Source organism: Macaca thibetana, chromosome 13 (genome assembly GCF_024542745.1).
Source record: "Macaca thibetana thibetana isolate TM-01 chromosome 13, ASM2454274v1, whole genome shotgun sequence".
NCBI classification, from domain to species: domain Eukaryota; kingdom Metazoa; phylum Chordata; class Mammalia; order Primates; family Cercopithecidae; genus Macaca; species Macaca thibetana.
In genome coordinates, this window is record NC_065590.1 from 17274463 (window position 1) to 17296650 (window position 22188).

The window sequence follows — 22188 nt, forward strand, 5'->3', positions numbered from 1 at the left end:
AGGGGAGGGTGTGCTACAGACATAGTGGCATTCCTCAGCAGGCAGCAATTCCCATCTTTCCCACTTGGCAAATAAGGAAACTGAGGCACACAGGAGTTAAGAGACGTTAAGCACAGACTCAAAACAACCAAGTTCACAATTAAAAGCCTGTGAGCTTTTCATCATGAAACTCTGTATTTCATGCCAATTTTATGGCCCCACCATGAACCTACAGATAACCTAGACAAACAGGGGAAGGCTTAATTCACACTTAGAGTTTCCCATAGCGCAGCCACCTCTTGCCCTCCCCTTTCCCCACTTCCTGAGGAAGTAAGTTATTATAAGACCCAAATAACTTAAATTCATATTAACTAAAAATAAAAAACCCAAGTGGCTGTTGTTGCTTAATCAGAAGGCACGAGAGGAACGTTAAGAAGCAATTGATGCAGTGCTTTTGAGATGCCAAGTGCTGAATTAATAATCGCCCTCCATTTAGACAGGGAAGAGGGAGGTATTTACATGCCAATTACCAGGACATTTAAATGATGTCAATGTTTATTCTGAATCTGGGCTTTAAGAAGGTTGGGTTTCTGCCTCAGTCTACTTAATAAAAGATGTGAAGGGCTTTCATATATTATTGAAAAGTATGTTTTAGTCATTCCAGGGGCTGTTGTTGGAAACTGGCCTTCCTGGAATGCGGACTGTAGAACATGTTTGTCTACCTGAGGTTGTGAACTGCATGTGCTGCAGGAAGGGGATCTCACCCACTCGCTGAGTCATGTGAGTCGCATATCATGTAGGTCTAGGAGCCTGCCCAGTGCAAAAGAGTGTGCAGACTCTCTTTAAAAAACAGGAACATTGCTAAAGGCAACCTCCTTGTAACTGCGTATTTTACAAGATCCAAATGACTCTATCGTTAAATAAAGTTTAAATTAAATTAAAATATGTATCATTAGACATCAGGGAAACGCAAACAGAAACCATGGTGAGGTAGCATTATACATCCACCAGAATGACTACAATTAAGTACACTGACATCAAGTGTTGCCGAGGATCTGGAGAAACCAGAGCTCTCATGCTTGCTGAGTGTAAAATGGTGAAATCTCTTTGCAAAATGTTGTCACAGTTCCTAATAAAACTAAATGAACACATACCCTATGTTCTAGCAGTTTCACTCCTACTATTTGCCTAAGAAATAAAAACATACGTTCACAAAAAAGTTTATATAAGAATGCTCATAGCAGTTCTACTCACAGCAGTAAAAAACTGCAAACATCCCAAGTGTCTATTCATCCATAAGAGAATGATTCTACTATATCCATAAAGTAAAATACTACAATAATGAAAAGAAACAAACTAATACACACAACAACATGGGTGAATGTCAAAAAACATTATGTCAAGTTCACGAGGCAGCTACAAAAGAGTACATACTGCCTGGTTCCATTTACGTGAAGTTTTAGCACAGAAAGATTAATCTGTGGTGGGAAAATATCAGAAGAGTGGCTGTACCTGGGTAGTAAGATTAACCAAGAAGGGGCATGAAAGAACTTTCTGGAGTGATGATCTATATCTTAATAAGAGTTTGGTTACATAGGTTTGTGTGTTTGTCAAAACTCAGTGAATGTACACTTAAGATTTGTGCATTTTATTGTATGTAAACTACATAAGAACTATAACTGAATATGTAACTCTAGTTAATAAGGCTCATGCTAAATTATTTAGAAATATGCTGATGTCTACAGTTTACTTTGAAATGGATCAAAAAGAGAAGATAAATGGATGGGTCAGTTCCATACATAGATCCACAGATATGATAGTGATATGGCAGGTACAGTAATAGGTTAATAGAATCTCCATGGTGTGTACATAAGTGCTTCCTGTAAAATTATTTCAACTTTGGTGAATATTTGTAAATTTTACAGCACAATGTAGAAAAACATGTTGGGTGCAAGGCAAAAGCTTGACTTTCCTGGACACCTGCTACTACCTCCTAAAGGTCCACAGGCTGATGAGAGCGGGAAGGGCCCCAGTGGCAGGCTTCCATGCAGGAGGGAGAGAGGCAGCCCTTGCAGGCACAAGCTAGGGCTGAATGGGGCTGTCTGTAGAGCCAGGTACAATCCCCTCTCAGAGTCACTTCCTTCCGGGGGCTCCTCTCCCTGCCATGCTCCATCTGCTTTACCTGGTCCCATGGAGGCTTTGCAGTACCATGACTGACTCCTCCCAGGCCGAAATGAGGGGTAGTCACTGTGCAGACAAATGGGTGCACACTGGAGGGATGTGAGGGTGCCAGGAAGTTCTCAGCCCATCTTTCCTCAGGTCCCCACCTTCTCAAGAGTGCTTTTCTCAGGGCTGTCACTATGCCTCCATCCTACTGCTCTCGGAGTGCAGACTCCATGAAGGCAGAGCCCCTAGTAACTGCTGATCACCAATGCATAGAGAAGTGCCGAGTACACAGTGAGTGCTGAAAACATGTTGATGACAAAGGCTTTCCTTCATATAAAAGTTGGAGTAAGTAAAGTTTTGGGATTTAAGGGGATAAACACAGAGACTGAATCAGTAAAACCTAGATGTGTGGGAGAGAGATGTATACTGTTTTGGAGGTTAATAACTGAGACAAAAATAAATGGACTGGAACTTTCCAAATATTTACAATTGGAATACTGCCTTTGGCACATCTCAACTCTGTCCTGGAAAATGTGCTAGGGATATAGATTTGCATATGGGTGACAGCATGTCATACTTCCAAAATGATGGAAACAAGTCCTGCTCTACTATCTGAAAAAGAAATCAAAGGGCAGATGATTTGTGGCCAGTTGGGGAACAAGTTTCCTGCAAGGATGGAACTGATTCTGGTGGGGAGTTGTACTTTTCTTTCAACCCCTTAATATGTTGGACAATTTTCAAACTAATACATTGGAGGAAAAAGCTATCCATACTATAAACTTCCTACTCAAGAGCTAGAAATATTAGGAAGACCCACTAACTCTAGAATATGAAGACAAACGGAGACATTAAAACTAAGAGAGACTCCAGTGAAACACTCCTAACGTGTAGGAGCTCGTGTTTTCAAGCTTTAAGATGGACCACAGTTTGAATAAACAGGGTCCTGAGCAGCAATAAAAAAAGAAAAAAAAAAGACAGATTACAGATTTCTCAATTGCACTTCATCCCAATGGTATAAAAAATCCCAGACCATCATTTACTGTGTTTTCCATGTGTTTAATCAGGATTGTGAGATTATATTCTTTAATGAATAGTTTCCTTAGAAACTAGTTCACTACTTTCAGGTTTCAGGGACCAATAATTTCATTCCAAAAAAAAAAAATAATTTAAAAATACACAAAACAAAAAAGCATAAGAAGCTCTCTAAAAGTATAATATAGGAGACAATACATTCATGACCATAAATCAATGAAATAGAAAACAAAGGTACAACAGAAAGGATCAAACGGAAAAGTTAGTTGTTTGCAAAATAACAATAAACCAGTTGCTGATGAGACTGAGCAACAACAACAAAGAAAGGAGAAGGCACAAGAAATCATTTTAGGAATGACAAATGAGACACAACTACAGATCCAGCAGAAGTTAAAAAGATAATGATAGAATAGTACACAAAAAAACTTACACCAATAAAATCAAAACCAAATGAATAAATTCCTAGAAAAATATAATTTACTCAAACTGACATGAAAAGAAAAGCCTAGTCTTTAAACAATTAAGCTAATTAAATAGTTTAAAGTACTCGCTAAGCCCAGATTATTTTCAAATTTGATGAATTATCAAATTCTTTCACAGAATAAGAAATCACTCCCCCCAAAATAACTCTATGAGAGCTGTAAAACTTTGACATAAATCTAAATCAGGAATGTACAAGAATGGAAAACTATAAATATACAATCTCCTACTCCTAAAAAATACTAACAAGCCAATTCCAGGAAAATATAAATATGATAATACAGCATAACAAAATTGAGCATTTCTTCAGCATGCAAGGTAGTTTAACGCAAAAGTTGTTCATCAAACTAACAAAATAAAGAAGAAATATATGATCATTTCAACAGATGCAGAAAAATATCATTTGATAACATTAATCTGGTAATGACAAAAATACATTTAAAATGTATAAGCTTCTTTAGGAAGTAAAGTGTGTCTATCAGAAACTTCAGCACTCCAGCCTGGAAGACAGAATAAGACCCTGTCTCTAACATAATAAATAAAATCAGCAATAATGCAAAAGAACACCCTGTAAGATGGCTTCTATTCAAATTGTGTTGGCGGTCCTAGCTCTTGCTGTGAGACATGAAAAGAACAAAAGAAATAATAATTGGAAAGGAAGAAATAAAAATTTATAATTTGCAAATGATTATCTATGGAAAAAACCTCCAAAGAATCTACAGACATATTTAAAAGAACATCACACACCGGGGCCTATCATGGGGAGGGGGGAGGGGGGAGGGATTGCATTGGGAGTTATACCTGATGTAAATGACGAGTTGAGGGGTGCTGACAAGTTGATGGGTGCAGCACACCAACATGGCACAAGTATACATATGTAACAAACCTGCACGTTATGCACATGTACCCTAGAACTTAAAGTATAATAATAATAATAAATAAATAAATTTAAAAAAAAAAGAAATTTCTTTACAGTCAAATTTATACACAAAACCCAACTGCATGTATAATAAACCATTAACTATAAAAATTATAATTTAAAAATATTCTTTTAGCAACAAAATTACGGAGTAACTAGTAATAAATCTATGAAAGGATATACTATGTATGGAAAAAATTATACAACCCTGGAGGACACTTTGAAGATGAAAATCTTTGAGAGGAAGACCTGCTTTATAAATATGTCAAATTTTCTGCAAATCTATAGATTTAATATACTTTCAAAGCAACTTTCAGCAGGTTTTCAGGCCTGTGGTAAAATACAAATAACAAAACATTTACCATTTTAACTTTATTTACTTTTTTTTTTTGAGATGAAGTTTTGCTCTTGTTGCCCAGCCTGGAGTGCAATGGTGCGATCTCGGCTGACTGTGACCTCCACCTTCTGGGTTCAAGCAATTCTCCTGCCTTAATCTCCCAAGTAGCTGGGAGTACAGGCATGCACCACCACGCCTGGCTAATTTTATGTTTTTAGAAGAGACGGGGTTTCAGCATGTTGCCCAGGCTGGTCTCAAACTCCTGACCTCAGGTGATCCACCTGTCTCAGCCTCCCAAAGTGCTGAGATTACATGCATGAGCCACTGCACCTGGCCCATTTTATCTACTTTAAAGTGTACAGCTCAGTGGTATTAAGTACATTCACACTGTTGTACAACCATTACCACTATTCATCTCCACAACGTTTTCATCTTCCCAAACTGAAACTCTGTACCTATGAAACAATAACTGCCCATTCTCTCCTGTTCTTAGCCCCTGGGAACCAATATTCTACTTTCTATCTCCACAAATTTGACTACTCTAGGTATGTCATGTAAGTACAATCCTACAATATTCATCCTGTGTTTTATTTCTAAGAAACTTGACAAACTGATTACAAAACTTACATGAAATAGCCAAAGATCCTGAACAGCCAACACAATTCTGAATTACATTTCTGATATAATAATATAATACTATAGTAATATTTTATTATAACGCCAGAGTAATTACAACAGTGTATTGTTGGATCAAAAATATACAAAGAGACTAGGAACAAAATAGCCCAAAAACAAACTCCCAAATAGACGGAGATTTAATAAATGCCAAAGAGACCTTGCAGGTTACTAAGAAAGAATGTCCAATTCAGTAAATGTTGCTGGAACAACTGACTGTCCCTGAAGGAGAAAAGTAAAATTAGATCCCTTCCTCAAACCATACATAAGAATGTGTATGGATTCAATAATTAAATGTAAAAAGTGAAACTTTCAAACTTTTAAAGATATAGATTTCATGACTTCAGAATAGATGATGCAGAAAGTGTTGGATAAAAAGAAAAGACTGGTAAGTTCAACTGTAATTAATGAATTTATCTCAATCAAAAGATACCATAAAGAAAACATAAGACAAGCCACAAACATAGAAAAGATAATTATAGCATTTATAACAAAGGATAAAGAGCCCTTAAAAATCAATAAGAACAAGACACACACACACATACACACACACACACATACACACACACACTAAAAATAGGCAAAAAAACATGAACAGGCATTTCACATAGGAACAAATACAAATGGCAAACAGACATGTGAAATCATGCTCATCCTTAACAGTAATCGTAAAAATTCAGTTTAAAGTCAGGGTGAGAGATCATTTCTTATATTGTATTGACAAAAATTAAGAAGTCTGATAGTACCAAGTGTTGGTGAGAACACAATAAGGCCCCACAAGATACATGCTGCTAATGGGGGTGTAAATTTAAACAACCACCTTGAAAAATAATTTGTCACTATCTAGTAAAGTTGAACATTACTCCATAACACAGCAATTCCATTCCTAGGTAATATATATCATAAGGGAATGTTTTTCAAACAACAGATTGCATATAACTAATAGGTCATAAAATCAGTTTAAGGGTTGGGGTATTTTTTTTTTTTCTTTTTGAGACAGAGTCTCGCCCTGTCATCCAGGCTGGAGTGCACTGGCGCATCTCAGCTCACTGCAAGCTCTGCCTCCTGGGTTCATGCCATCCTCCTGCCTCAGTCTCCCGAGTAGCTGGAACTACAGGCGCCCACCACCACGCCCGGCTAATTTTTTTGTAGAGACGGGGTTTCACTGTGTTAGCCAGGATGGTCTCCATCTCCTGACCTTGTGATCCACCTGCCTCAGCCTCCCAAAGTGCCTCACAGGCATGAGCCACTGCACCCGGCCTTTTTTATTTTTATTTTTATTTTATTTTATTTTTTTTAGGCAAGGTCTCACTCTGTTGCCCAGGCTGGAGTACAGTGGCATGATCTCGGCTCACTTCAACCTCTGCCTCCCAGGCTCAAGTGATCCTCCTGCCTCAGCCTCCTGAGCAGCTGGGACCACAGTCATGTGCCACCATGCCTTGCTAATTTTTGTATTAATTTTGTAGAGACAGGGGGTCTCACTATATTGCCCAGGCTGGTCTCGAACTCCTGGGCTTGAGCAGTCCTTCTGTCCTGGCCTCCCAAAGTGCTAGGATCACAGGCATGAGTCACCATGTCTGGCTGAAATCAATATTCTTCTAAGATCAGTTTTCTTTAAAAATAAAATGTAAAAATATCAGAGAGCATCATTAGTAATAAATAGGGAGGTAGCCACTGCTCCATGAACTGTTTGCTTCAGTTGCTTCTGAAATGGAGGTCCTATGGATATATGGGTGTCCATGGTGATTTAAAGTGTATTTCTTACTCTAAGTAATGTTAACTACGTTTGAAAGCCCTATAAAAACTCTTGTGCACATCCCCCAGAAAACATGTACAGGGTTTTTCATAACAGCATCATGCAAAATACCAAAAAACCATACATGACCCAAATGTCCAAGATACCAGAGATTAGAATGGACAAGTACAGTGTGGCATACACACAGGATGGAAAATTACAGAATATTGTGAAGAGGAGTTCTGCAGCTATACATAACGATGTGAATGATTCAGAGAAACAAAATACTGAGTGAAAACAAAGTTACAAAATACTATATATATTGTTTTATTTATAAAGCTAACGGACAATACTGAAAGATCAATACAAACAACCAAAAGCACGGATGTTGAAGCCAGACTGTCTGGGTTCAAATCTCATCTCTGCCACTCACTAGCCATGTAATCTTGAGCAAGGTACTTAACCTCTGTGCCTCAGTTTCCTCATCCGTGAAATGGAAATAAGAACTTACCATTTGGAAATGGTAAGCAAGGGACTTAACCTCTGTGTCTCGGTTTCTTCATCTGTGAAATGGAAATAAGAACTTACCATTTGGAAACTTGCCAAATGGAAATAAAAACTCATAGGGTTTTTAGGATTAAATCCTGTAGACTGCTTGGAACAGTGAACATGAAATAAAAAAGGAACTCAAGGAGAAAGAACAGAATGAGCAATGTTTTAGTTTTTAAGTTGGTAGTGAGTGTACAAGCATTAATTTCACATATTCACAGATTTCTTGCGTATAGCACACACTAAAAATCTCAAGTGAGAGTCAGTTATGCCAAGGCTCTATTAATGCAGGCTTCATGATAAGCCACTGAAGACAGATGATGACGATGGTCTCAGTAATACGTACCTTGTTCTCAGCTTGTCCCCCACAGATTCAGCCCAGTTTTGGAGCAGACCAAAGAGTGGTTTTTCTTCATACTGTTTGGTGTATTGGGCCAGCAGTTCCTGCCCCACAACCTGCGCAGAGAGTTTATCACTCATCAGTCTCAGCAGTGTAAAAAACGACAGTATCTTTAATACTGCAACCCAATAAGATCTATTTGTCACTTAGCAAACTCCTTGGAAGGAATCAAATACAAGACCTGATTCTTAAAATGGCCTCTACTTTCCCAAGGCAAATGTGGGGCATTTATCACACCATCCCCCATCCTCCCCTGTGGCCGACTTCACTAACTGCTTACTGCTTGCTCTCTCTTCTTGCCTGTATCAGTCTCTAACACTGGTCCTGGGACCAACTGTTTTAGCTGACACTTTGGTAAAACCCACTTGTCTTCCGTGGACCAGATGGCTGGTCCATTCTCTTTTTCACCCCTGACATTCTCTGGTCAGTTAGACCTTTGGGGAATAGTATTGAAATGCACAAATAAAACAATGTCTACCCTCTATCAATCTTCTACTGCAGCAGCTTTAAAGTTATAATTGGGGCCTAAAATACTGCATGCTCTTCTGTGGTGGTTCAAAGAAGATGTCCATGGCTAGCCCGCTGCAGAAACTCAGCTGATGGTCAGCAACAACCACTAGACATGTGAGTGAGGCCACCTTGGACCAGCATGCTCCCACTCAGCCCCGACATGCTGCTGCCACAGCATGAGTGAGCCCAGGGAAGACCAGCAGGACAGCAGAAAAACCACATCGTGTGAGCTTAGCCCAAACTGTTGACCTACAGAATCATGAGCTAACACATTGGTGTCTCAAAGCACTACATTTTGGGGTGGTTTGTTACAAATCAATACATAGCTGATTCATTCTCTTTCAATTATCAATTTCACAATATTTCTTCTTTTCTTTATATGCATGCATGTTTTTATATAGATTATATAAAATGTTATGCATGCTTTCAATCAACAGTATATCACAAATGACATTTTTGGTTTGCACTGTTGTGTAGAATTCTATTTATTTACTGACCGTATCATTTTGTTTTGATAAATCATAGCTAACTAAACATTTCCATTTGGTTGGATACTTAGGTTGTTTCCAGTTTTATGCTGTCATAATAACCTTGATAGCAATATAAGCCGACAAATAGCATAGTCATATTTTGTATTATTACCTGTGAATAATTCCCCATGAACTTGACTGATACAGAGGTTCTTTTTTTTTTTTTTTTTAAGAAACTGTTGTTTATTTTCCATCAACCATTTTTCCATGTTGCTTAAGAGCCCGTGCAAGAACCGCTTAAGACCATTCAGTGGTTGCTCGTACCCATTCAGTGGCCTGAGCAGTGGGAGCTGCAGACCAGTCTTCCGTGGCAGGCTGAGCACTCCAGTCTTCAGTAGGAAACTTCTGAATAGGCACAGAGGGCACCTTCACATCTTCACACCAGTCTGCAACCTCAGGCTGAGTAGCAGTGAACTCAGGAGCTGGAGCAGTCCATTCACCCTGAAATTCCTCCTTGGTCACTGCCTTTTCAGCAGCAGCCTGCTCTTCTTTTTCTATCTCTTCAAGATCTCTGTAGAAGTAGAGATCAGGCATAACCTCCCACGGGCGTTCACGGGAATTGGTGCCACACATGCGCAGAACTTCCCGAGCCAGCATCCACCACATCAAACCCACTGAGTGAGCTCCCCTGTTGTTGCATGGGACGGCAATGTCCACATAGCGCAGAGGAGAATCTGTGTGACACAGAGCAATGGTAGGTAGGTTAACACAAGATGCCTCCATGAGAGGCTGGTGGTCAGCCCTGGGGTCAGTAACCATAAGAAGCTGTGGCTCCCTGAAGGCTGCCTGGATCTGGCTAGTGAAGGTTCCAGGAGTGAAGCGGCCAGCAACTGGAGTGGCTCCAGTGGCAGCAGCAAACTTCAGTACAGCCCTCTGGTCAGTATTCCTGGAGGACATAACACTGACATCAGCAGGGTTTTCAACGGCAACAATGGCACGAACCACCAGCAGAAGCTTCTCCCAGGTCCTCTTCAGATTTATGATGTACATGCCATCACTTTTCCTTTTATAGATGTACTGTTCCATCTGGAAGTCAAGACTGGTGCCACCTAAGTGGGTTTCTGCTGCAAGGAACTTAAGGACATCCTCCTCCTTCATTTGCAGGACATCAAGGCTCTGGACATTGTAAAAGTTTCCCTTTAAGTTACGACGGGAATCCAGAACAACGCCGTATGGATCCCTCTGTAGGTAGCGCGGAAAAGATACAGAGGTTCTTCAAGAGGGTCACTCTGCCAATAAGAGGGATGCTGAAAACTTTCAAAGCATTTTTGCCTGGGGGAGCTTTATTGGCATTGGTGGGCAGAGCCAGGTGTGAAATGCATGGGATCATCTCAACCAACAGAGGACTGTGCCATACCCCGTGTCCTGTCAAATGCCATGTGGTCAAATACACACAGGCAGTTAAGAGCCCTGAACTTAGTTACACCAAAGCTTTCAGGTTTTCCAAGTCCCAGGCCTATGGAAGAATTAAATTCCCCTGTTCCCTTGAAATTAGAGGTGCTTTAGGCCAGCGCACAAGTGACATAGCCTTCTCTCCTCTCCCATCGCCATGGCAACCTGCAATGCTCCCAGGTATGACTGGTCCATAAGTCTGGGCATCTGCATTCGAGGCTGACACAGTAATTCTGAGTATAGATGCAGGCATTGTATATCTTGCTGTGTTCATGTTTACTTTATTATAATATAAATAACTTTCCTTTGGTTTCCTTAAGTAGTGTCTTGAATTCTTGCAATTATGTCTCTAGATAGGTTATGTGATCCATGATTTCATTCAGGATAGTAAAGGGAGTGTTACAAAATATTTATTGTCAAAAAGAGGGCATTAGGTCCAGTGAGACTGAGAATCACTGCATTACGGGTCAAAGAACACGTACATTTTTATGGCTGCTGCTATATAAAATAAGTGTGAGAATCAAACCCTGCCAGGATCTGGAAAAGTGGGGAAAATAAACTGACTTTAACTAGAATTAAAATTAAAGTGATATAGCAATCCAGTTCCATTTCACTAACGCAATACCAGGATTAAGATTTAACTTTGTTTTTGCTAATCTATAAAATTTATGATGGCTGTAACTCTATCTTACTCTTGCTGCAGAAGCAACGTCATTCCAAGTATGAACAAATTGCTTTCTCTGACTGCCACCCCCACAGCTTTCCCTATTGCTCTATTTTTCTCCATAGCATTTATGGCTACCTGGTGCTGCAGACCACAACTTGTTTACTGCCTTGCTGTCTTCCTACAGCCTGGAAAGCTAGTGCCAGCGGGTCACAGTGTGTCCATCCTTGTGTCATCAGACAACGTATTGTACAGAGCCCAGAGGTGAGGACTCACCATTGAAAGAGTGAATGACTAAGTACATTCCCTTCCTGTTCTCCCTATCTCATCCAATACGTCCAATTCCTTGATAATCTCCTTTAACTTCTGCCACGATTTCCACTTTTTCCATTTAAGCAACTAAAATTGGGTAGAACTCCCTCACTCTAACCAGAATTAAAATTAGAATGATACAATCATCAAGTTCAGGTGCTAAACTTAAGAAAGACAAGGGAGATAAATTTGGTTCTGGCAAACATCACAAAAGCAGATTACTCACTTTGGATCTCTGCTCCTTTTCTAGGTCATGAGATAAGGAAACATGATTTTTAAAATGAGTTTATTTTCTGCTGTTGATGCCCCCTTGGTGAAAGATTAAGTGATTGAAGCTATCAGCTACCATGGGATTTGGGCATTACAGTCTCTAGGTCCAGAACTTTATTTTATAACTTACCAAGCAGAGGCAAAGAGAGATCAGTCACCACCTAGACTGAGTATGCTTGTTTCACCTCATAGAGGTGTTCCTGAATATATTATAATATACTATATAGGATGTGTGTGTGTGTGTGTGTATGTGTGTATAATTTTTAACTCTATTTAAAAATAATTGTACGCTCACACAAGTTGCAAAGTTAAAAGCACACAGAATGATTCTCTCCAGCCATCACCCAGATTCCCCTAAAAAGTGATCTCTTGGCCAGGCGCAGTGGCACACGCCTGTAATCCCAGCACTTTGGGAGGCCAAGGTGGGTGGATCACCTGAGTTTAAGAGCCTGGCCAACATCGTGAAACCCCATCTCTACTAAAAACATTAAAAAATTAGCCAGGCATGGTGGTGCGTGCTTAGAGTCCCAGTTACTCAGGAAGCAGGAGAATCGCTTGAACCCAGGAGATGGAGGTTGCAGTAAGCTGAGATCACATCTCTGCACTCCAGCCTGGGCGACAGAGTGAGACTCTGTCTCCAAAAGCAAAATAAAAAAGTGATCTCTTACATAACAATGGTGACTATCAAAACTAAGAAATTCAAAACCAATTTTATTCACTACATGTTTTAGTTCTAGATATTTCATTCCTTAGAATGGACCTAGTAGTAGATTGTTTAATAAAGGGAAACATTTTCGGCAACACAAGTGATTACATTCTCCTCTAAGTCTGGTGGTCTGGTGTTTTACTTATTCGAGGTTTCCTTAAGACAACTTGTGATAGGTGATTGTGGGTGGTGTTTTTGTGGCTCTTCATACAGTTCTCTGGTTCTGCATATTCTGTTGGTTCTGCACTCTTTATTTTCATATACACCTGCTCAGGAGCCCCTTTCTTAGTAGAACTCTAGGGTGAGTGAGCAGTCAAAACGTCCACGTCTTTTCTTTTAAAAAAGATCCCATCTGCAGGAGGAATCAAGCAAATCTACAGCCAACATTTGGAAACTATGAGTCTTAGCAATTGTGCAGAATGATGACATCATCAACATACATTTGCAATAAATATCATATGCATCATGCAACATGATTATGTAACACCAATAAAAGTTATTTTTAAGGTCAAATCACTTTTCAAGGCATCTATGAAGCAACCAGCATTTCCACACACTAAGCATTTCACTGATTTATGCTAGGTACAGTGAAACTTGGATTAAAGAGCCTAACAAGTAGAGTTTGCTGCCAAGGCAGAAAGACTTAGAGCCAATTATAATAGAAAAATGTGATTTCTAAGGAGAGCCCACCAGATAACCATTATGAATCCAGGCAGTGGGGCCGCACTTGGATTTGTACCATAGAGTGGTAAATTCACTCAGCGTGGCAGTACTTATGGCACTGGGCCCCAAATCATGCTCCAAGAAACCCTAGGTAGACTGGCTACATAATTTGGGGCCCAACACAAAATTAAAATGCCAGCCCCCTTGTTCAAATATTACTAAGACTTTTATGATGATGAGAACAGAGCATTAAACCAAGCATGGTCCCTTCTGAGTGCAGGGTCCTGTACCACTGCTCACCTCTCACCCCATGAAGCTGGCCCTGGCCCTAGGATTCCAATAGGATTGCTAGATAAAAGAGAGGACACCCAATTCATATTTGGACACCCAAATATTGCATGGGACATACTTATACTGAAATAATATTCATGTTTACCTCAAATACAAATGCAGCTAGGCATCCTATATTTCTTTCTCATACATCTGGCAAGCCTAGGTTCCTGAAGGGCATTTCACGGGTGACCTAGGGGTACAAGAATGAAGAAAAGACCAAGTGGATGGTCTTGATTTTTCACCATCATGCATGTTAACTCTTTACCTCTTTTACATGCTGGACATCCCATCAAGGCAAGATTTCTTTGGGGAGAATCTTTAAAAATTTCCTGGCTAGAAGAAATAAGAGGCAGAGACGGAGGGGATGACAGAAGAAGAAGGGAGGGAAGAGCAGGGGAGGGAAATAGAGTAGAGGGGGAGAAGAGAGAGACGAGAGAAGGAACGGGGAGAGAAGAGAGGGAAGGGGAAAGGGAAGGGGAAGGACTACTTTAGCATAGAAACCAACATGTAAGCAGCTCTGAGTAATTACTGGGCCTTAAACATGGATTTGACTTGAACCTGGGAGGCGGAGGTTGCAGTGAGCTGAGATTGTGCCACTGTACTCCAGCCTGGGCACAGAGCAAGACTCCATCTCAAGAAAAAAAAAAACCAAAACAAAAAACAAAACACCAAACCAAAACAAAACAAAAAAAACATGGATTTGAACTTCAAACCAGGAAGGATGGATGGATCTGAAGCAGTGATTTAGGCCCAGCAAAAAAACATGCACAATTCAATCGAACTTAAAAGTGGTTAGTTTTGTTGTGGTTTTCAGTTCAATCTGGACCAAGTTTAACTTATCTCCTTAGTGTCTCTTTCCAGTTAGCTATAAAGTGGTTTCCCCTTTCTGGTTTGCCTCCTTCCTTCCAGCCACATTCATGGAGCACTTACTATGTACAAGGCACCTACTGTTTATATTGAGTATAGGGAACACTAAAAGGATGAATAAGATACAGCCGTCGCCCGGGGTCTTCCAGTGCAGACGGAGAGATCAGCCTGTGCACACACGACTATACTCAGAGGGATCTGTAAAGAACACGACAGGTACAGAGGCACAGCAAGTTCAAAGTGGATCCCTTTACTATGAGGACTGGGGAACGCTTTATGGAACAGGAGAGCTCTTGACCTGAGCCTTAAAGAACGAATGAGCTTCATTCTCGTGTTCATTCATTTATACAACACCTAATAGTAGCAACTACTCATTTTCTTTGAGCATCTATCTACTAAGGCTAAGCTCTGCTCCAAACTTAAGCTCTGTTCCAAACTCTTTAGATGGAACACCTAATTTAATCCTCACGACAACTTTGGGTAGTTCATAGAATCACTCACTCCATTGTCCACATAAGACAACTGAGGCCTAGAGAGGTTCAGCCAGTTGCCAGGGTCACATAGCCAGGAAGTAGTGGGGCTGAGGACTTCAACACAGAGTCCATGCTTTCAGACGGAGTTTCATTCACTCTGTCATCCAGGCTAGAGTGCAGTGGTGCGATCTCGGTTCACTGCAACCTCCGCCTCCCGGGTTCAGGCGATTCTCCTGCCTCAGCTTCCCGAGTAGCTGGGACTACAGGCACCCACCATCACACCTAATTTTTGTATTTTAGTAGAGATGGGGTTTCACCATGTTGGCCAGGCTGGTCTCGAATTCCTGACCTCAAGTGATCCACCCCCCCTCAGCCTCCCAAAGTGCTGGGATTACAGGCGTAAGCCACTACACAAGCCCAGAGTCCATGCTTTCAATAATTCCACACCTAAGCAGCACCTACTGTATGCCAGGCTCTGTTTAGTCACTGGGGATTCAAAGAGAATGCAGGAACCTGTGGTGTGCTGGGGGAGGGGCAAGAGCAGACAGACTGTCAGGATCACGTGATGAGATGACAGGTGAACTCAAAGCTCAGTGGGCACAGAGAGGGACTGCGCACCCACGCTTGACATAAATTCTGAATCTGAGAAGGAATGGTAGCAACAACAAAGGCTTTCAGGGCTGTGGGCAGAGCGCCTTTAGAGACAACGCAGCATGGAGAAGCCTGGACGGCCAGGGTGTGTGACAGGAAGGGGCGGGGCAGGGCTAGACACCAGGCCTTGGCTGCTGTCGGAAGAGCTGTCTTTATCCAGGCGCTTTGGGGAACTGAGTGACAGTGTCAGTATCCGGAGCCCGGTGTGCAGACCCAGGAGGCTGCCAGATGAGCCACCTCTGCGATTTCCTGTTAGAATTTCTGAGCCAAAGCAGAGTCCACAGGCCCAACATGGTGGTTCTGGTTGTGGTGTGTCCCTAAGTTAGGAAGTTTGGGGTGGTTTGCTGTGCCACAGTAGACAGGACCCGGGAGCTCTTCCAGTCCCTTTCTCCCTTCTTGGTGTCTCTTCTTCCCTTCGCTTCCCATCCCACACATCTGCGCACATTACATCAGTCCCCTGGACACATTTTGGCTCTCCTACTTGGAACTTGCCCAGGCTACTTCATGCCACAGTAGGGGCGTGAGCCCTGGTGTCTGACAACCAAACATCACCAAATGCAGAACCCACAGCTTATTCTAATAGCCACAACACAGCCTTAATTGAGCCCCTACTGTGTGCCAAGTGCTCTACAGGAGTAACTGTAAGAGTCCTACAAGGTACAGGTGATGGTCCCGGTTTTACAGGTGAGGGCTGTAACTCTCAGAGGGGCTAAGCCCAGGATTTCACAGTCCCTCAATGTGGGTGAAACAGAGCCTGGGCTATCTGGCCATGAGGCCGCCCTGGCCTAAGCGTGCATTCTTCCTCCAGAGCTCCCTCCTTTGCAGCCTATTGTGTGCAAGGCTCGGTTGCTCACCCCATGCCATAGACGGGTTTTGTTAGACACACCCCTCACAACCCCCATGGCCATTTCGCATTAAAAACAAATTATGTGCTTACCTTCTGTTGAAAACTTAGAATTTCTACACCGCCTGAATCAATGTTCCCCCAACGCAATGATCAGTGGGAGCTGAGGAGAGGTTACAGCCCCTTTGGAAGGGGGCAAAGGCTCTCCGTGTGCACCAGTCCCCATGGTGCTCTGAGTCCCTCTGGGTCTGCTGCAGTTATTAAGGTACCTGCCTGGCCTTGAAGGTGATTGATCTGCTGATCCCTGTTGTGGGCCTAGTCCAAGGGTCCCATGCACATGGTACAAAGAGCCTGGGAGTGTACCCCTGCCCCGCACCCCCTGTGCTCTTCCCATCACCATCTGTAGTCGGCCCAGTGGAGTCCAGCTCAGGAGCACACCATTCCTGCAGGCAGCCGCGGCCCTCACACCCCATACAGACTTCATTCTGGCCTGAACTTCTCACTAAAGAGGTAGAAAATGCCATTTTTCATACAGCTGGGCCACGGGCACTGCCCTGGCCAATGGGACCTATGAGGAATTCAGCTGAAGGTTTCTGGGGAAGGTTTTCCCTCGTGCTGTCTTCCCCAGAATTGTGGCAGCTGTTTTAAGACACTGATGAGACGACCCAGAAATCACTCCAGTGTCAGTGGAACTGGACGCTGGACAGAAGCAAGGGACTCAAGGGCAGACAGTCCCCAGCTGTGGGGTCACCAAGAAGCATGGTTGGTGTTCTTATGGTTTCAGCCACTTTAGATGGGTATTTATTACACGCAGACAAACGTGTCCTGACTGCTAACCCGAACTCCAGGAAGCAGATGTGCCCACCTTCCCTAGTGCAGGGGCGGCTGCTGTTCCCAAGTGTTTTCCCATCCCATTCTCACCTCCCCTGGCCTCCCTCTAACCCCCACTCATCCCCCTATCGCCCTCATTTCCAGCAAGCTTCCTCATAGTGCATGCGTGTGTCAGCCCCCTCCCGAAACCCAAGCCCCTGATGACAACAACAAACCATCCAGTGTCGTTGGAATACATGTTACTTGTGGAATTTTTTTCAATTGAAAAGAGAAAGTAACTTGTCTTAAATCTGTGACAAAATGAAGAATGAAATGGCAATGGGCAGAATGTTAAAAAAGAAATCCTACTTGGTTTGTTACAACTTGAGTACCATGCAAACCCTTTCTGAAAGAAAAACAATTCTCCTTAACCCCCAATGTTGATTTAAGTTGTTTCAAATTATAACGTTACTCAAACATGTTCAAACATAAAACTAGATATAAACACCTTATGTTTATAGCTCTTGTTCAACTCTAAACTATGAAATTAAATACAAGCAAAACTACAAAACCAATAAGATTCAAATCAACAGCCCTAATCACATGTGACAGACAGTGTTTTGCAGCATGAACTTGTTTTTTTCAAGCCTGTGCCAGTTCCTTTGGGGGAGTTATGCCCACACCCCTGAGGACTGGGCAGAGAGATCCCTCTGCCATACTTCTCTGTGAGCTGTAAAACCCTCTGCTATGGTTTGAATGTGTCTTTTCTAAAATTTAGGTATTGCCAATGTAATAGTACTAAAAGGTGGAGATATTTGGGGGTGATTAGGCCATGAGGGCTCCTCCCTTGTGGATGGGATTAGGTGCCTTTAAAAAAGGGCTTGATGGAGTGAGTTCACCCCTTTCTCCCCTTCTGCCTTCCGCCATGTGAGGACACAATATTCAAGGCGCCATATTGGAAGCAGAGAGTAGCTCTCACCAGACGCCAGCATCTTGATCTTGGACTCCCCAGCCTCCAGAACTGTGAGAAATAAATGTCTGTTCTTTATCAATTACTCAGCGGTATTCTGTTACAGAAGAAGACATGGACTAAGATACCTCTTCAAGCAGCAAACACATCATACCAATCTTTGGCCTCCACTAAACACAGATGTTTTAATCATAGAAAACCTACATCTGTTCTTTCCTCATTGGTTCCTGGTGATCAACAAGGTGTTCTCTGGTGCTGACGGGCTTAGCAGTGCAAGACAAAGGCCAGACTCCCCACGGCAATCTCTGGTTATGTGGCTGTTATCCTGATGATCTGTGTGTACTGCTTGGACTGTATCTGTTTAGATGATCATCAAAATTAAGACACAAAATTAACACATTCTGTCAAGAACTCATAGTCCCCAATTTGAAAAACTACATTAAAATCCAATTCTGGGGAGCAGAGAAGAAAACATGAACAAAGGCCCCAGATCCAGAAGGCTCCCTTTCTCCAGAATCTCACACATGGAGTCCTGATGAGGAAAAATGTAAATATTTAGATGCTGCTACATCTGGTTTCGAAAAACTTAGTGCCAGCTTTGTGTATGGGTCAATGGATTTGGAAAGAGAAAAACAGATCTTGTCTGTTCTAACTACCTTGGTCCTCTTTTCTAAAAATCACTCCAAAGTTCTTCCACATCCCCAAAATAGAATGCTCACGTTTTGGGAATGCATTGTATCAATTCTGTTCCTCAAACTGATCTTCCAGCCCTCCTCTACACTTCATTTCCAATGCCGCCACCCTGGCCTGGGCACCACCATCCCCCTCCAGGCTGAGAACTTGGGCCCAGGCCCACGCTTGGCTGCCCCCGCCCACCCCCATCATCCCCCATGGCCTTGACAGCCTTCACTCGCCAGGCCTCTGCCTGCCTGTCTGGCCCCATTTCACACACCTCTACACCTCCCTTCTGCCATCATCAGAGGTAATTCTGGACGTAAGTCCCTGTCTGCAGGTTTCAGGGAAGGTCCATTGAACTGTTTGCTCTGGTTCTGCTGGGTGAGGCCCTCAGCACTCTGCTTGCTCTCTCTCTCCAGGAGGCCCTCAGACGAGGAAGGCAGGCGCTCTTCCAGGGAAGCAGAGCTGTTACCCACAGCCCTGTCACTCCTGCACCAGCCACTCCTACAGCCCCTGCTGCTGCTGCCATTCAAGTCACAAGCCTTAAAATTGATACTTCATGTCACGCAATTGGGTAGACCCAGCCCCCACCTCTGACGTTAGGGGTATCTGCACTTTCTCCACTGGCATCTCAACATCTTCACCTGCTGATCCGTGGGGCTCACCCTACAGCCAGAGGGCTAGGGCTTCGGTGAGAATGTTCTTTCAGGTCCACTATGTGGTTCCTTCCTGGAGCAGAAGGAGTCCAAGTTCTTCAGCCCAAGGTTCAGTCCACACCCACCGCCTTACACAGGCCAGTCTCAGGGTCTCATTCTAACACTTGATGTTCTGCTTGTCTGGGGGAATAATCTGGAATACTTCCCAGTCGTGGGAGTAAAGAGGGTTGTTAGTTGGAGGATGGGGGGGCTTGCGTGTATCATGAGTTGGTCTGTTCTCTTGAAAAGCCCTTCCTTTCTTTGTCACTCTTCATTCCTTTTCTTCCCTCCCTGACATTTTATATCAAAGGGAAATAATATTTTTTAATGGTTTTAAATATACTTGATCTCTAAAAATTAAAAGCCCTATTAAATAGTCTTAAATAAAAAGCAAAAATCTCCTACCCAATCTTTTACCTTTAATAACTCACTCCAGAAATAACCATTTTTAAGTAGTTTTTGTTCTCCTAGAAGAGGAAGCTTCCCCGTGTGAAGGTCAAATACATTCTTGTGTCATGCTTTAGTTTGCTCGTAGTTGGAGCATGCTTTTCTTGAGTGGTTTTGTTTTTCCTGAAGTCTTAATGGACTCTTCTTTCTCTTGTTTCAAGAAGAAACATGCCTTTTCTATCACACCACTAGAATCTTCCTGCTTCTTTTTGTTGAACAGAAATTGTTTCCTTCTTAAAGTCAGTCTTTTGACCCCTCTGACTTCCTGTTCAAATTTGGACTAATTGTTTTCTGGGCTTGTCACGTCACTACCATCCAGGTATTTCTTCACACATACTCCACTTGGGTTAGCCCCACAAAGGATCCACGTCTTTTAAATTCTTCATTTCTTGAATGCTTTTCTGCAGTTCATCCACAAGTAACATTTTTCAGAAAATGCACAGCAAGTGAACTTATCGTGCATTTGAATATCTGCCTTTATCTTGCCTCATACTTGATCAATAATTTGGCTGTGAAATTTTACATTCAAAGCAACCTTCTTCAGAACTTTAAAGGTATTATTCCATTTTATTCTAGACCTGTAGGCCCTTGCCACTCAATGTGATCCAAAGGCCAGGAGTCATAATATCACCTAAGAGATTGCTGGAAATACAGAATCCCCCCACCCCAGAATCTGAAGTTGAACAAGATATCCAAGGATGTACGGGTACATTACAGTTGAGAAGCTGTTGCATCCTTCAGTGCTGCTTGAGAGGTCTGTGGTCAATCTGACTCTTAGGCCTTAGCAAATAATCCCATGTTTTTTCAGCTTGAGGGTTTTGAGGCCTTTCTTTGTCCTTGCTTGATGTCCTGAAATTCTCCAGGTTGTTTTCAGGCTCTAGTCTTTTCCAGTGGGTCCTGCCAATCTCCAGACTTGTTTGCCTTTCTTCAGATCTCGAGAATTTTCTTCTATTTCTCTGATTTACCTGCCTTTCTATATTCTCCAATCCCTTTCTTGGAAATGTTATAGATTTTCAACTGATTATCCATCAAAAATGGATGGAATGGAAATTTCCCTTTAATCCTACTCCCCGTTTTTTGTCTTTCTGATCTTCATTCTGGGAAGTTTTCTCAAATTTGTTCTGTAGCCCTTATATTGGAGTTTTGTTTTTTTTTTGTAAATGTATATATTTAATTTTCCAATCACTTATGGATCTCTGAATGCTCGTATTTCATAGCAGGCTGTTCTTGCTCTATGGATGCAATGTGGCCACACATCCCTAGGGTTACTAATTAGTTTTTGTTTCTCTATTTTGCTTCCTCCAGTGCCTGTTGTTACGTTTGTTCATCTTGCTCCTTCTTTTTCATGCTGTTGATTTTTCTTTAAATTTTTTTATATAATGCTATGAGATCACTGCTCATTTTTTAGGTATGATGATGGTTATCATGATTTTATAAGAAAAGATCCTTATTTTTAGAAAATGAACATTGAAGCTCTTAGGGATGAAGTGTTTTGATGTCTGCAACTTACTCTCAAATGATTTCATGCACACACACACGCACACACAAACATATGCATAGAGGGTAAAAAAGAGAAATTTTAATATGGCAAAGTGTTAACATGTAATGAAACCAGGTGGACGGTGTGCCCAGACATTTATTGTACTAGTCTTTCAACTTCTGTCTTGAAATTTGTTTGAAATTTTTGATTGTAAAAGTTGAAAATAAAAACAAAACAAAAAAATTTGATGCTGCTTGATTGTTAATTCTCTGATTATCCTTAGGAAAATACCCTTGGGGGTCTGAAATTCCTAAGGAATCAGCTTTCTTAGAGTAAAACAGATATGTGCTTGGTCTCTTTTATTTTCTTCCTCAGTTCAAATTTGATAGAAACTACACTGGACTGACGCCCCACCGCTAGTACCCGGCACACATCAGCCGGCCTGCCCCACAGCACGGCTCAGGCATTCCTGCAGGGGAAGAACAGCTGGGTTCCCCAACCCCTGCAGGAAAGGTCTGTCCTACCCCAAACTACATCTCAGTTGAGTCTAGTGTTTTAAGCACGGAAAAAGTACAAAAGGAGTTTTGTTCTCTTGGCCACCCGCCATAGCCCGGTACCAAAACA

At 42.0% G+C, this 22188-nt stretch overlaps 3 protein-coding genes across 7 annotated transcripts in view; 1 reads left to right on the forward strand and 2 right to left on the reverse strand.

Annotated features, from left to right (window-relative positions):
* MTLN (mitoregulin) overlaps nt 1–22188 on the forward strand; it is a 1146577-nt gene that overhangs the window by 701664 nt on the left and 422725 nt on the right. The window lies entirely within an intron of this gene.
* The window catches only part of ACOXL (acyl-CoA oxidase like), a 294217-nt gene that overhangs the window by 55427 nt on the left and 216602 nt on the right, over nt 1–22188 (reverse strand). The window contains exon 13 of the mRNA XM_050753124.1: nt 8219–8328. The gene's annotated coding sequence lies outside the window, so the exon portion shown is untranslated. The remainder of the gene's footprint in view (nt 1–8218; nt 8329–22188) is intronic.
* On the reverse strand, nt 9333–10910 carry LOC126933416 (40S ribosomal protein SA-like). Its single transcript, XM_050753110.1, has one exon. It carries the CDS (start codon nt 10408–10410, stop codon nt 9550–9552), a length of 861 nt encoding a protein of 286 aa, XP_050609067.1. The 5' UTR covers nt 10411–10910; the 3' UTR covers nt 9333–9549.